The sequence below is a fragment of the Schistocerca cancellata genome, chromosome 9 (assembly GCF_023864275.1).
Source record: "Schistocerca cancellata isolate TAMUIC-IGC-003103 chromosome 9, iqSchCanc2.1, whole genome shotgun sequence".
Lineage (NCBI taxonomy): Eukaryota > Metazoa > Arthropoda > Insecta > Orthoptera > Acrididae > Schistocerca > Schistocerca cancellata.
Window position 1 is genome coordinate 320715289 of NC_064634.1, and position 16653 is coordinate 320731941.

At 36.6% G+C, this 16653-nt stretch overlaps 1 protein-coding gene across 3 annotated transcripts in view; it reads right to left on the minus strand.

Moving 5' to 3' along the window:
- The window catches only part of LOC126100972 (unconventional myosin-XVIIIa), a 306712-nt gene that overhangs the window by 42232 nt on the left and 247827 nt on the right, over positions 1 to 16653 (minus strand). For all 3 annotated transcript variants that reach the window (XM_049911635.1, XM_049911637.1, XM_049911636.1), the window contains 6 exons: positions 16041 to 16169; positions 14452 to 14595; positions 11577 to 11666; positions 6571 to 6690; positions 3944 to 4195; positions 597 to 751 (listed from right to left, as the gene is read on the minus strand). In XM_049911635.1, coding sequence (XP_049767592.1) covers positions 597 to 751; positions 3944 to 4195; positions 6571 to 6690; positions 11577 to 11666; positions 14452 to 14595; positions 16041 to 16169 — 890 coding nt within the window. The remainder of the gene's footprint in view (positions 1 to 596; positions 752 to 3943; positions 4196 to 6570; positions 6691 to 11576; positions 11667 to 14451; positions 14596 to 16040; positions 16170 to 16653) is intronic.

A 16653-nucleotide genomic window follows, 5' to 3' on the forward strand; every position in this document is an offset into this window, starting at 1 on the left:
TAAAATCCCTACTGATATGTCTAAAATGTACATTTTCTGTTTTGTGTATTCCTTTGCAACAACTGGAAAATGTCAGACTAATGTAGTTTTCTCCAAAAAATTGTACTCCGTTTGCAGGTGTGTGTGTGTGTGTGTGTGTGTGTGTGTGTGTGTGTGTGTGTGTGTGTGTTTTTCAGTTTTACAGTTCCATGTGTAAATAATGACCTAAAACTGAAAATGAAATCAAGCTATTTTGTACTAGTACGCAATAGCACATCAAGTCCTTGACACGCAAAATTTATTGGCGAACTCCTGCCTACCTTTCTGCAATTAAGAGTCAATGGGTTATACGCTTACTCACAGACAGGAGGAAACATTTCCCATGACTTTAAAGAGAAACTTCAATGATATAGGAGTGTAATCTGCATGGCTGCCTCAAATAATTGTTGTTAACACAGGTATTACTGATAAAAAAAATATATTAATTACGGGAGGAAGAAGGAATAAAGAAAAAAATTATGAAATAAGATATGAACAGCATATATCACACAAAACTGCCATCCTATCAGAGAGAAGAAAATGCAGGCAGTTAACCTTAAATTAAGACAAATACTTACTTGCGCTGCTTTTTCTCCAGAAGATTGTTCCGAGAATTCTGTTCCTCTAGCAAAAGACGGAGGTCGCTCATTTCTGCATTCAGCTTCTGCACTTTCCTCTTCCATTGTCCGACAACTTGCCGCTGTTCTTCCACTTCCTCATAAGCATCTGCCAACTAAAGAAATAAAAGTTTCCAGATAATTTATTAATACACATAGTCGTTCAATATTTTTTGCACCAAAAGCCACAAGGACTCTAGCAATGAGCCTCCTTTGAGGAGTACCCACACTTTTTTTTTAACCCTCTGACTGCTATAGACGTGTTCTCTGCATTTTGTGCTGAGAATGGCTCTGTTGTCACTGTACTGATCACTTAATGCTGAGAGATGGCATTCTGGCTGCTCTGAAATATTTATCATCATATTTTAAGAAAACTATTTGATTTGATTTCTGAGCTTCTTACAGTCTGATAGCTTCACTTGGTAAAGGACTGAATTTATTTTCATTATTCATCATAGTTACTGTGCAGCATCAAACTACCCGTATTTACTCGAATCTAAGCTGCACTCGAATCTAAGCCGCACCTGAAAAATGAGACTCGAAATAAAGGAAAAAAAAAAATTTCCGAATCTAAGCCGCACCGGAAATTTGAGACTCGAAATTCAAGGGGAGAGTAAAGTTTTAGGCCGCACCTCCAAATCGAAACAAAGTTGGTCCATTGTAATATGAGACACAATTTAGGTCGAATGAATGACGATACAGCTACAGTAGTTTGGTTCGAGTCGTAAGCTTAGCAGTTAAGCTTTACCAGGTAGCCATTGCTATGTGTCAGGCACTCCGTCTGTATTTATACGGGTACCCTTACTTTTTCACGTGCTTCGTCTGGTTTGAATCGATTGCTTATTTTGCTTTGATCTGATAAGTGCTGTTTTCTTTGTTATAGGTGTTTGCGTCACTCTAAGCTGAAAATGCATTACTGTACTGTGTCACGCATTGTTTGTCGCATTCTGATAGTGCGTGTTTACGGCCTGTTGCCGCTCGCGGCATGGCTTGCTTTTGTGCACGCTACCGCCGCTTACAGTTCAAAAAAAAAAAAGAGAGAGTAATCGTCTCATTAGCGAAACAATGGCAAGAGACTGCTATTTGTTGTTGCTTACACTGCTGCTTTCTTTGATAATGATAAACAAGAACCAAATAATAGACTGCGTATGATAGAACATGTTCTGAACGAGAGTTAGGCGAAAATGTTTCTCTGTTTGAAAATCTTTGCGGCCGCTTCTTTGGTACATCAAATTCTGCACAGAAATTAGTCATCTTAGAATTACAAATCTAGTCAGTTGCTGTGCTTCATTTCTCACTGTATCACTATTAGGCATAAGAATAATAGGAATATAAACATGACACGATACATATATTCTTCCGAGTTTGCTGTTTCACTCTAGTTTCGTAGTTTATTAGGCAGGCAGGATTTAAATGAGATAGCAGCAAACACGAAAGAATACATGACAAAATGTTGATATTCATATTATTCTTATGGTGAAGAGAATACTGCATGTGATTCACATTTCATCAGGTTCCTATTAGCAACCATCTCTTCTCACGGGTAGGAAAAAATTCAGAAAGTAGAGTTGGCCATATTGACAAACATTCCAAACAGTCTTGCATGTCGGATTTTCTTAGTACATTGAAGTTCTGCTACATTCGAAGATGAACAATACGGAATTTGTATTTACTTTGTTGGATAATGTATGAAAATGCAGTGGTCGAAACTCGGGGCGGAGAAAAAAAGCTCGTCTTCCACCTTTTTTTTTTAAATTTATTTACTGACGCAGAGGTTTTGGCGCCAGTATTTATCTTTGTGCCTACAAAGCATGCCTGTGTAGCGCTACATATATTCGACGGCAGAAGTTAGTTGTGGCGGCACCTACCAACATTTTTCAGAACTTCCACTTGCTTTGCACTCGATTCTAAGCCACAGGCGGCTTTTTGCATTACAAAAACCGGAAAAAAAGTGCAGCTTAGATTCGAGTAAATACGGTAAGCACTGCACAAAATTTTCAAGAGTTTGCTGACGTAAAAACACATTGCACAGACTTAGCGTATGGTTCATTTTCACTCATACATTGCTGTGTATGAAATGTAAATAAATAAGATATCAAAATTTTATTTAAAATTGAGAGCAGAATGAAATTTCATTGCGTTCTTGAGTTATTAGTTTCTAAATCCAGTGGATGGTCAGCATAGCACCCCCTATTCTGTCCCTGCACATTGGGAATCATGTCGTCATAATAATTGTAATATTTAATAAACTGTTTAATACACAAAAAAGAAGGTCTTTTGTAAATAATTTCATGCAAACAGGCACATATATTGTAAGATAAATACTTGAAACTATTTTATTCTCTAAGATGCATAAGTAACTTTTGCCCAACAATTAAGACAGTCAGCACAACTGGATGTGAAAACAAGTCAATAGTGCTTAATGAAAATGCAGAGGCTGCTCTTTAAGCTTTAAACATGGTTGTGTTTAAAAAGACTTCATTTTCGTGGGGGGTGGTGATTAGTGTTTAACGTCCCGTCGACAACGAGGTCATTAGAGACGGAGCGCAAGCTCGGGTTAGGGAAGGATTGGGAAGGAAATCGGCCGTGCCCTTTCAAAGGAACCATCCCGGCATTTGCCTGAAACGATTTAGGGAAATCACGGAAAACCTAAATCAGGATGGCTGGAGACGGGATTGAACCGTCGTCCTCCCGAATGCGAGTCCAGTGTGCTAACCACTGCGCCACCTCGCTCGGTACTTCATTTTCGTGACCAACAGCTGCAATTATTTTAATTTTACTTAAAAATCTCATATTCTTGGTTGTGTGACATCTCAGTAGGTCACAGAATAGTACCGTTTTTGATAGACTTTAAAAGTAGATTATGGTTCAATACACATAAAGAATCTTTCTTGCAACACAAAGTTACAGATGAAATCAAAACAATGGCATGAGTAACAGTAACCATTCTCAGTACAGCAAAGCCATTAAACAGTGGACAGACATGCTGTCTGAAGGAGAAATCAAGTTTAAAAATTGAGTTACAATTTTCAGATTGTTGGTAATATGCTTACCCACTTCTCACTACATAACGCTATTATATGGTGAGTATCACTATTTATTCTGTTGCCTGCACAGGTGGCCAACATTCTCATAACCTGACAAAATGTTGTATTGTTGGCCCTGTTAATGTGGGAATGTGTGTCATTTAACTTCCTTAATACTAGTTAGTTTATCTAAAGGTTTTTAAAAGCCTACACTAGAAAATATACAGTTCTTTGTCATGTAATTTAGCCACATGAAACTATTTGTGCAGCCTAACTGATCACCTTTTTCTCCAATTGTTTCTTAAGTGCAACAAGCTGCTCAAGGTCATCTTCATGTTGCTGTTGCAGGCGACGGCGTGTAAACTCCAGTTCACGCACAGCCCGCTCATAGCGCTGCTTGTACACACTCCCCGATGAGTCCTCCCCTTCACCCTCATCATCTGATCCCAAGCCGTTCACCTCAGCTGCAGATCGCATACACAGCAATTCCATTTCCAGTCGCTCTGATGTCTGCTGCAGATTCTGCTTCTGATACTGAAAAAGTAATTCATATGGAACAAGTGCATCAGCAAATTAGTATACTGATGTACCAATAGAACAACTACTCTTGTTCAACATTAAAATGAACATGAATGATATGGTATACCTCCTACTAACAACTAGTCGAACACTTGCAAGAAAAGGTGGGAAAGAAGAAGGAGAAAAGGTGGGAAAGAAGAAGGAGAAAAGGTGGGAAAGAAGAAGGAGAAAAGGTGGGAAAGAAGAAGGAGAAAAGGTGGGAAAGAAGAGGGAGAAAAGGTGGGAAAGAAGAGGGAGAAAAGGTGGGAAAGAAGAGGGAGAAAAGGTGGGAAAGAAGAAGGAGGAAAGGTGGGAAAGAAGGAGGAGAAATGGCGGGAAAGAAGAAGGAGAAAAAGAAGAAACATAATGTTTATTGTGGATATGATCTATGGAACAACTAACTAACTCCCTCACTTAGCCACTGAACTCTTCAGGAGACAAGCAATGAAGTCTGGGTGCAGCTGTTACAACTACTTCTCCCTCATGTAACATTAAATTATCATTCAATTTAGAGGAAAGTGTTGTGTGTGAAATCTATCAGAATATCGGAACAGTGAGTATAATACAATGTAAACTCAGAAGCTCATACTAACATACAGATATGCCAAAAAAGTTCTCTGCACGTAAGAAATTACAGACACACATGAATCATCATCTAAAAGGAAATTTAGAAACAAATAATTTGTCCTCGGTCACATATACAATATAATGTTCCCCTCTAATTTCTAACAGTTTCTGCCGCTTTGTAAAAAGTGGCTTCTTATAATTTGCAAACTTGCAACTTTTTATTTTAAGATTTTCTTCAATCCTAGAAATTATTTCCAGTATGCTTTGTCTCTATTGTTGTTACTGTTTAGTTACGTTAATGATAAATGCTGCCCCCCCCCCCCCCCCCCCCCCACACACACACACACACTCTAGTTGCACATCTCTATTCAGTCTGCATACTAATAGAGCATATTCTGACGCAACAACTGTAAACCACCCCTATTATCTGCCTCTGTGACAGTCTGTTCCATATATATTGTGTTCCATATAGGTTTCCCTTTGTTGCCTTTCCAGTGAAACAAACGAAGCTGATTTGAATCACTGATGTAAATTAGGATCCAAGAACTTAAAGACAGTTGGTAAAATACTGCAAACAACAACAACATTTTGCAAATGTTTACAGGTAGTGCAGTGACCTGAAGACTGAATATATGACAAATGTGATGACCAAAGAAGTGACTTGTGATCAGATAGCATCATTGGGCAGTAATGGCATATGAAAATCAGTACTTGGGTACAGCAGCAGCAGCAGAGGGGGAAAAAAACCACACACAACATGTCAAACTGTCATAAGCAAATGTGAGTCAAGTGTACCATACATTATGCCAAGACTTTATCAGCCTGTAGAATTCGGTGTTTCTGATAGAAACGTTCACTGCAAACTGAACAGACAGCAGCATGGCCAAATCACAATCTTCAGACCATTCATCATTTTCAATAATCTTTTAGCATGATAGAATAGGTGTCATATGTGTACAATGAATTGCAACAAAGACTGAAATAGATTAAACGCTCAACCAGTTACCTTCCAATCTTTTCTTTGTGTTTATGATGGCAGACACTTGTAGAAACATACACTATAGTGTCTGCTTGACACTAAAAAAATATAGAACATGTCCTGTGATTTTGTAGCCTTTAGTTTTCACAGCAGTCCATTAGTCTTCTTGTTACTTTATAAGGACAAATAGTGACCCAGAATTGGTTGTACACTTTATGTGACCAAGTACTTCATATAACACAGTTTTTATTTTCTAAAAAGCACACCATTTTTCAAGATGACAATTCTCCACTTTGCACAACTAATGTTGTTAAGATATGGTTTCATGGCATCGAATGAACTTTAGTCACAGAGGAATGGCAGTGTAAAATGGTTGGAGTTGATCTACATTTAGAAGACTCTTTAGAGGTCTACCATATCCAACAGTTGTATTAGCTGATATAAAAAACAATCATATGAGCTGACATGTATAAATCTGATTTTACAGCAACCAGTAGGGTATTTAAATACAGTGTCACTGAGTTAATGACATGGGCATAAATTTCAAAATTATTATTATCACATAGACATTATTAAGAACATATGTTCAATTTTAGAGCAGAGGAACCAGTGCAGACTCGTTACTGTACTATCACTAATTGGACAAACTGATGCAACACATAACGAATGATACATAATTTTGCTGCTTCCATCAATTTCTTGAATCAAAAATATGTAACAAGATGAGATGAAAATTTTCTTAATGTATCTTACAAAGAAAGAAAAAACGAAGAAAATACGGCACAATTTTATTTTAGTATTGTACCTGGACTTCTGAAAGTTCTTTCTCAAGTCGCAGACGTTCAGCAGTTTCTGCTTCCAAACGCTCTGTAGCAAGTGTTGCTGTTGAGTGCTCTTCAGCCAGGTCTGCTGTCATTTCACTCAGCTGTAATGCAAGATTTTATAAGATTACCACATAAAAAGTATGCAGAAAGGTTCCTCTCTGCAGTTTTTACCTTATTGTATGATTTCTCATCAGGATGGCATCTAAATATGCAGGTCAACACTTACAACTACAGTACAAAGAAAATTTATTGAATATTGTGAATAAATGTACGATGGTGTCATAGATAAAAGTTGTAAACATTCTGTCTGATACAATGTTAATGCATAAATGATTTCCATGTCACAAGCCATAACTTTCACATGTTATTTGGCTTTATAACAGCTTGAGGGCAGGAGACCCTATCTAGTTTTGTTATATTTGAATGGCATAATCCTTTTATAAGCATAAAATGTTGATAGGCGGTCTCTTTTTCAATTCAATGATGAGGTGTTAGTCTGATTAATTAGAAACTTCACTTAGAAATGTTAATAAATAAAACAAGCTGACCAACCAACTAAGTGACACTGCACAATTATACAAAAATTCCTCAAACATGAACTTAACCAATAACTTTAAAATAATTAATAGGCCATTTTTCTTCTTTCATAACCAACAACAATTACAATGTCGCACTTTAATAATTTTATGTGCCCCCCTCCCCTCCACCATGACCATTAATGAAATCAATAATTCTATCCCTCTTTCAATATCTAATTGCAAACAATTTAAACTTACACTCATTTACTATTTCACAGTGTGATTTGTAACAAATAAAATATTATGCATGTAACTTTTATTTCCAAACTAAGACCCTTCTTTCCTATCAAATTTCAATTATTTTCCAAAATTTATGAAATAATATTAATATCTTATGTACCTCGTCTGAACATTTTCTGGGATCATTTTGATGCCTTCTCACCCTCCTTTCCAATTCCCTACACATGTACAGGTAACAGCAGTAAAACATTAGATATTACTGAAAAATTTGTTACCTTCCAATGTATGAGTACCAAGACACATATTTACATTTTGAAGCAACTAGATCTCCTGAAAAACTGATAGCTTTCACAGAAAACTGGGATAGTAATTTTATTACTCTGTTTTGCATTTTAAAAGTAAGTAACTGTGAAGATAATAGAAGATATTTAGTTTCAGCTAAAACAAGAATGTCTTCGTGTATTGCCAGCTTGGTAGATAAGTGGAGAAGAATTAGTGAGCTATTTATAAACTGACATTGACAACCCTGATGATTTTCTCTAAATGCTCTCTTTAAACCAATCTTCTTTGTTAGACTTAAAGATAACCAGAAACAAAGATACTTTGTTTATATAATAATGAAACTTTGCTAATGAACCTAGCACTGATCATCCATAATATTTAAAAAATTACAGTCCACTAATTCAATGATTATGTATTAATACAAATTGCGTCAGACATAGCAAATACTATTAAACTCAATAAACACTAGCAACAGCAAATTATTTTTACAAAGTTTCAATTTTATCCTTGAAATATCTAGCAGCTTATTTTACAAAGCTCTCAAAAAGTATTACCTGTAATATGAAACCCTCTCTAATAACTGCAGATTATTCAGTTACTTCAATAAACATATAACACTGTGAAGAAGAAAATCAAGTATTAACTATCCAAATGTGGGCATGAAAAAAAATATAATTTGTATAATGGGTAACTGTAATATTGGAAACCTCTGTAGCACTATGAAGGTGTCAATAGCAATGCACAAGTAGGTCATTAAAAATACAATTTCCTGCACCTCATCAGCTTCATCCAAAGTCTCATCATCATTTGGCATGCCACCATGATCCGTGTCTCCTTCCGTTATCTTGGCCATGCTGGGGGATCGAGATGTTCTTGACCTGCTGAAGAGCTGAAATCCCTTTATGAGAATGTTCGTAGCACTCTTATTTCTTCCACCATATTTGATCCTACGCTTGTCTTCAGGAAGAGACGCTTGTGAAATATCGTCAGGGTCCTTCCTCCCGAGCCTGCGCCACTCATCCATAACATGGTCACTCCTACGCAGAAACTCTGAGATCTTGTTAGACAGAGCAGATGACGCTGTCGAGGCATCGAGGTGAGCAGCAACGGGCTTAAATTGCTGGTGTACTGTTTGCTTTTTGCCACCAATTAGAAAACTCAATCCAGCCCCAAACACAACAGGGGACTTTTCTTTCCCCTGAAGTGAGCTCAAATCTACATTGGCACTAGTCTGTGGAAACACCCTCCGAGGCACACTTGAATCTCGGCTGTAGGACCTCCTCGAAAAGGAACTGACTGATGAAACAGACTGGAGGTAAGGAGATTCAGACCTTGAACTAGGAAGAGTAAAATCCGAAGCAACTGATGTTCCTCTTCCATCATGGGATGGGCTGAAAGGTGCACCACCAGGTGATATTCCTCTTGATGGACTGAATGGTGTCCTACTTGGAGACATCCTGTCCCTCGCATAATTTGGTGGTTCATTAGATAGAGAGCCTTTCCTGGTTGGGCTGAAAATACCAGTAGAAGGTGATCGAACATCCCTGCTTGGACTAAAAGTTCTTTCTCGTTCTCTAATCGAAGAGAACAATTCTCTAGACCCCGAAGTGAGAGAACCTCGTTTCGGCAAAGGTGGCCTCCCAGGTGGCATTCCATCCTGGAGATATGTAGTTGAGTACCCAGTTGAAGCTTTTTCTGGTAGTCCTCCAGTAGTAACTGCTCTTCTTACAGGTTGGATAATTCTCTTGTGAGGAGACAGAAGTGAAGATGCAGGAGAGTATCTCTGGTTATCCACTATTCCAGGACCAAAACGTGAACTTCCAGGAAGCATAATTGTTGTTAACGTGATTTACGCACACATTTTTAATTTCTGGTAGTTATGTTTAACTGTTTATATCACCAAACAGAGGTAAATTAATGTCGTCAGAGGGACTGGTTACATTTAGTTGAAATGCACTGCCTATTGTTGTTAAAACACTACAGTTCTGAGAAACTGCCACTCGTTATTTGGGGCTACATGGTGCCCAGGCAGCAGCCCGGCACAGACTGAACACTCCCAGCCCAGGCTCCTATGCCTGTGGGCAAGTTGCCAAGCTCAGATGCACTCCGGCACACAAACATCCACCAGGCTAGCAGTTCCCTCTCCGTGAGTCAGAGCAGGAAAAACCAAGTGTGTTTTGGAGAGCAATTTTGAAAAGCGAAAATGGAAACACTGCTTAATCAGCAAATCTTCCATTTTCTCTCAGGGCTGTTTCCTTACTGGTATAAAACAGGCAAATCAAATCTCCTGCAAAATTGAGTAAACTTATTTTATTTCAGAGAAAAGTTTTGAAACTCTAGAACATATTGTATTTGTTTGTTAAGGAATAAATTGTGAGTTAGATGATGTGGGAAGAATCAGTTTTAGATAAACTGCAACACGTAAGTGAAAAACAAATCAGAGAAAAAGTACGAGAGACAGAGAGAGAGAGAGAGAGAGAGAGAGAGAGAGAGAGAGAGAGAGAGATGGCAGTAAGTGCATAAAATGTGTGAAAAATTCAATACTCTAGCAGTAAAGTAAATGACCCACTCTTAGTTAATTGCAGTTTCTATTATATAACAAAATTCAACTGAGCACAATTGTGCATTTCAAATGCACCTGTTCTTGCCTCAAAGAACACGTGCTAAAAGCACGCATCAATATTTGTTATGTGACATCACAACTAACACCATCAACTACAGCTGTCTGATGTAGACACAACACAGGCATCTCACGGATTTAAAACAGTCAAATAAAGAAGTAAAATGAGTGGTGTCTAACCATTTGTATGGGAGTAACTCAAATCAGTGCAAATGTATGCAAAAGCACAATTTTTAAAATGTACAAAAAGGTTAGCATGGCATTTATCTAACAAGTCTTTCCTGTAAACAAAACTATCAAGTGAGGGGATATCACAAAGAGAAATAGTTTGTCAAGTGGACACTGTCTTTATTTTCTATGTCTTTGCAACTATTTTATTATCCTGGTTGTTGTATGAAATGTCAAAGTCAGCAGATGATGTACTCTGTGCATAAACATTCAATTTATAACAAAACCCTCCAAGACAACATAATGTATCACTGCTGTCTGATTGCTGCTGTATTTCAGGACACAGCTAGCATACGAGTGAGTATATTTAGCTTTCCCTCAAGGCAAGAGACAACTGTGGCAGATGCCCCTGGCATCTTGCCAGAAACTCAGTCTTTCTTCGACAAGACCGGACATTGAAATGGCTACTAAATCAGTTCTTAGTGCTTGCTTACTTTTGCTGACTGGAGTTCCATATACTACTGAGAAAATTACTTGAACAGAAGAAAAAAATTACTCTGAGTACTTGTGCCAGAGCTCATCATGTGCAGCAGGAAAGGTTTTGTGCAGAACTGGAATACACATAGACTGTATCAAACATTACACTTTTTGAATAAGGTGAGAATACATTCAATAAACACTATGTAGATTAATAGTTTGAGTCTTTTGATGTTAACAGCCCAATATCATGCAAAATTGCCATTAAAATAAAGTTTTTTTTCCACTCATTTGGAAACTGAATCTTTTTCTTCTTTTGCATACTTTGACAGAAAATAAAACTATGTAGAAAACCATCACAACAATAATTTTCCAACACACACACACACACACACACACACACACACACACACACACACACACACACACACACACACACACACACACACAGGTTTAAAACCATTATATGAAGTAAAAATTAATGTGAAAATACATAAGTTGACAAAGCTTTTTCTCCGCATATGCAGTTGCACATTATGCACAATAAGCTAACTGTAATAACTATAATGACTGCATTTATACATTTTGCATAGAAGTGGTAATGCATTAGAAACAATGGCTGTATGAATTATCATTTCAAAGTGTCTACACAAATATTCACATGGTTACAGTTTACACTTACCTTTGCTTCCAGACGATCTGTATCGTGTTTCAAGTGAGTGCGTTCCTGCTCCAACTTCTCTACTTTTGCTCGGAGGGCTTCCAGTTCCTCCTAAAAAGAGTTGTCATTTTTAGTAAATGTTCCTAAGTGTAAGGTGAATGTTGATTAAAAAATATAGGTTTCAGTTTGAAGAATTTTTCAACTATTAAATATCACGTGTAAAAGCAGGAAGTGTTTGTTGGTCTTGGATTCTTAATGCCTGACAAAACAAAATGTGTACTCATTACTAAGTCTATTCAACAGAGAACAACCAATCACACTAAAATACCCATTCTTGTCCCATACCTTATAGTCTGAAATCAAGCATTGAGAACAATAAATGTTTTTATTAACTAAACTACTGAAATTTTAAAAATGGAGAAACTAACTCTCAGAAAACTGAATCACCAAAAATCCCCTCAGAGAGATGTATTTGCCCAGAATAGAACTTGTTAATCACTGTACTGTGAGAAAAAGAGAAAATGCAGTATCATCAGTTATGTGAGAAAGTATATAATGTTTGAATGTATCACCTTCATTTTATGTAAATCAAGATGTGCTTTCTCTAGTGATCACTGTGAAAGAACAGAGTGTGTAGAACCCAGTGCCAGTGTACAGGGAACTCTTCTTAAATGTCACAAAGGAGTCCACAGAGCTAAAAACTCTGTGCAGCAGACAAACCATCTTCAACAGTGTCACATGCCTCCAGTCCATGAGGCACTGTGGAGAGATTTGGAATTTAATCCAGATCATTGGTGCATAGTCTGGTGGTAAAGAACTTCATGCTATGACCTCTCTTTCCATTTCCAGCCAAATAATGCTTTCTTCCACTATCAGGATTGTAATCTACTAACCTTTAGTCGATAACCACTGATCAAGTACCTGTTAGAGGCCTCAACTGGAGACTTCCGAGTGTAACAAAATTAACTCATCACATTGGAGGAAGTGCCGAGTCACAGAAAAGAACAATGAAAAAGACTGTTGAAATATTGCACTTTCTTGTTCAAAAGTTTAATATTTTAAATGGTTTTTTTTTTTTTTCATTGTGCCTGTTTGTCACTCAGTGTTGTCTGTATGTGATAAGTAGCAACCTATCCTTTCCATATTATAGTTATTCAATCCAGGACTTTCCATTGTTTGAAACAGAATTAAAATAATTTACTGATAAGAAGCCCAAAAGAGCTGATACTATATTATTTCCAGAACATAGTAACTGAATATTAAAAGGTTAAATTTTTTCCAGCACTGTTTTGTATAACCACATACGTCATTTAATGGATACAGTCATGTGGTTTACTATATTACTTATTCTCAGTTAGTTAAAATATGTAAATCTTCATCATTCTTTTACTTCTTACTTTTAACATATAACAGATGTTTCCCTAAAACCATACCAATATTTTACATGACACGTGGTATCTAGTCCATATCTAGCAGTTTTAAAGGCAATGAGATGTTATGAAGAACTGTACTTCTAAGTTTATTAGCTGCAGTACAAGCAAAGCAAAATTTAAGGAAAATCAGCACTTATAATGATTAGCCATTAATTTCCTTTCTTCCTAAATATATTCTTTGTTACAGACATTCAGCTCCCCCAGTAGTTAATGCTTCCTTCCTGTCTTTAATGCTAGCGTTCCTTCATATAAGATGTATCTGGTTACTTCAAATGCTAATGATGCGGAAAAAAAAGGGGGGGGGGGGGTTCTGTCTTTTTCGGGGAGTGTGTCACAGAAGCACAGATCTGATATGACACAAATCTTCACATTTTGGTGTGATGACACATAAATGGATCCACATTATGCGTAGCAGTTTCAAACTTGCCAGCAAAAGTGTCAGCTATTTGAAGCACCTTGCCTCTCCTGCATGTCAGCTAGCTAGCAAATTAAAAATAAAACAAAAAATCTGTGAAACTGGCAATAAAGGATCTCAAGTCATCTACATTGACTCAGTCATTATCTCATAACTTCTTCACAATACAAAATCTCAATTGATATCTTTACTATGAATTCAGAATCTTGATTTACACACCTTATCATCCTACTTTAAAATACATTGTCCATATTAAATCACAAAAGGTGTCCTTTTGAAGACAATTACAGCAATTTGCTTAGCAATTAATGTTTACGGATCACGTTCTCACTAGTTTCTCTACAGGAGCCTCTACCATGAACCCTACCATTCCATGATACACTCTCAAAACATGAATAAATGGTACCTATTAATGATTATCTATGCTGTGTACACAAATGGTAGTTCAGTTCAAATAATCCTAAATATCCAAACGCTAAACCAAATTAAACAATTTTTCAGTTGGCCTTTAAAGTTGCTCTTGTGATATATGTTGAACTGTTTGGGTAAAAAACATAGCCAGTTTGTAAATACTATCAAGCTTAAAGGTAGAGCTCAGTAAGAAAATACAAAATCCAAAGGTACAATATAGTGAAACTTGCAGAGGATATTGCATTCCTCATATCTATACTAACGAGCTAACTTCAAGAGTTTGGGAAGCTGACATATCACCACAAGTGAGGTTTAATGATGACATTTTGTTCCTTCAAATAAATTAAAAAGGCCACTAATACCACAACAAAACTATTCGTCATCAGTGTGTTAAGAAAATCTAAGGGAATGTTACATGATCAGTTTTCTACAGAAGTAAGTCTACTTTCCACAAATTTCATTCAAATTTATTTATTTCCTTATTTATTTATTTATTTATTTTGGGCGGGGAGGATAGGGTGTGGCAGTATTTGAGAGGATGGTCTAAGAACAGTACAACAAACAACCATCCCCAACCACTCACATCTTACAATATAAAATACTGCATGAAATGGAAACAGCTATGGTGACAACTAACCGTCTTGGCTCTCAGTTCTTCTTCAGTGCGGTGTACATTGAGAAGGGGAGTGACTCGGACCAGAAGTCGCCACCATGGCCAATCACGGATCAACAGAAACTTGCGAACATTGCGCTGTATGCAGCGCACTGCCAGGTCCTGGATCTGCAATTTATGCACAACATTAGCTCAAAGCATTTAGCTATACTTATAATATAGCATTTTTTCCAAAGTTAACCATCCAGATTAATTATGAGGTTTCTTCCATGCAACACAAATCATTATTTACAGGGAAACTGACAAAGAAGGAGAACAAAATGGGTAATAGTGAAACCTACTGTGGGGTACTCCTAGATATCCTTTTAATGGACACTCTTGTTCATCAATTTTGGCAATTAAATCTTTTACTTATGGCCCTCCCTCTTTTGATTTGTCTCCGCAAGTGAAAGTGGGAGGGGGGGTGCTGTAAATGCTGGCAACCTATATTTTATAAATCTGGTTTATTTACATTGTCAGCTGGCTTACTATTCCATTTGTGTAAACAATGTCATAATTATGAGATCATTCTGACTTACATTGTACTAATTATGAATGAATATACAACAAAGCCAACAATCTGCTAAAGCATTTGCTCTATGCAACATTAGATTTTAATAAATGTTATGCAGCTGGTAAATCTAACGTACACATTACCCTTAATCTTTCTTAAAGAATGTGTTTGGACATTGATGATACAACAGGAAGAGAGCAGTTACTCTTTTCATAATGAAATGATAATTTTATAGCATCATCAATATTTTAACACATTACATGTCTGAATAGAAAATAGAAAACAGGAATGAATAATTCAAAAAATTGATGTATGTTGTCACTGCAATGAATGCTGAAGTGATAAAGTGTGAAAACAGAATAAAAAACATACATTCCTTATATCAGTATTGCTAATCTTCATACTAATGGCTTAGTGGTCAATGTTTATGTCATCATAAGGACAAACATATGCATATTCTGATATGGGAAGTAAATGTATTTCAGGGTACCTCTTATCGACATCTAGATCTACATCCATACCCTGAACATCACTGTGTAATGCATATTAGTGGGTATTCTCCATTGTTCTGGTTAGTATGGGTTCTTCCCACTCCATTCACATATGAATCACAGGAACAATGATTGTTTAAATGCCTCTGTCTGTGCTATAATTAATCTAATCTTATCCTCACAATCCCTGCAGAAGCAATATGTAGGAGGTTGTGGTGTATTCCTATATTCATTGTTTAAAGGTGGTTTTTGAAACTTTGTAAATAAACTTTCTTGGGATAGTTTACATCTATTTTGAAGCATCTGCCAGTTCCTAAGTCTAAAGTCATTTTTTTCCAAACATAGAATATGCTTTTGTTATTTTTCAAGGACTATCAATTTCCATGTTATTGTTTCATTCCATATTTAACAGGATTTACTGTGCTCAACTGAGGAAAAAATTTTAAATGATAGGATTTATTCATATATATGAGCACTGTTAAAACAGGCAACATTTTAAAACTGTTGTGTTAAGGTACCCATGAAATTGTAGGATTGGTGGATCAAAGGCGATTACAGAAACAGCAAACCTTGAGCTTATGAAGCTTGCGCCGAGCTAAATATCCTCGGCACTGTGCTTGTAGCCTCACAACATGGTCAGTTAGCCGTTCGTCTCGCTGAGCCTCCAATTGTGCAAGAACACCAGAACGGAAGAATATCTGCAAGAAGAGAGTATATCAGTGAGATTAGCCACATTACACAGCTAGTTGGAATGAATCAAGTACATATGCCAAATTGGTAAGCAGTTGAATCTTGAATAAAGGATGAGACAAGGTTTACACAGAAAGTATTACTTCAGTATTATAGGAAAAGGATAACAAATATACCCTACTTTTGCACTGGATAGAACAATATAAATGTAATGTGTAATTTTGTCACAGAAGCAAACTTTCATAGAAACTGTTTCTCTCTTGAATTTTATGTACTTAATTTTAAAAAATTAAATGGTTTAATGAGTTTACTTGTCAAGATACACTATTTTCAACAAGCACAACCACTATGTAATTTTCTCCTTGGAGCATCACACTTCACTATGATAACTTCATACAAGTTACTGAAATCTCAACTGTAGAAGACAATTAACCTTTTCTGTCATCTCTTAATTATTAAGTGGATTGATCAACTCAAAAATTGTTCATATTG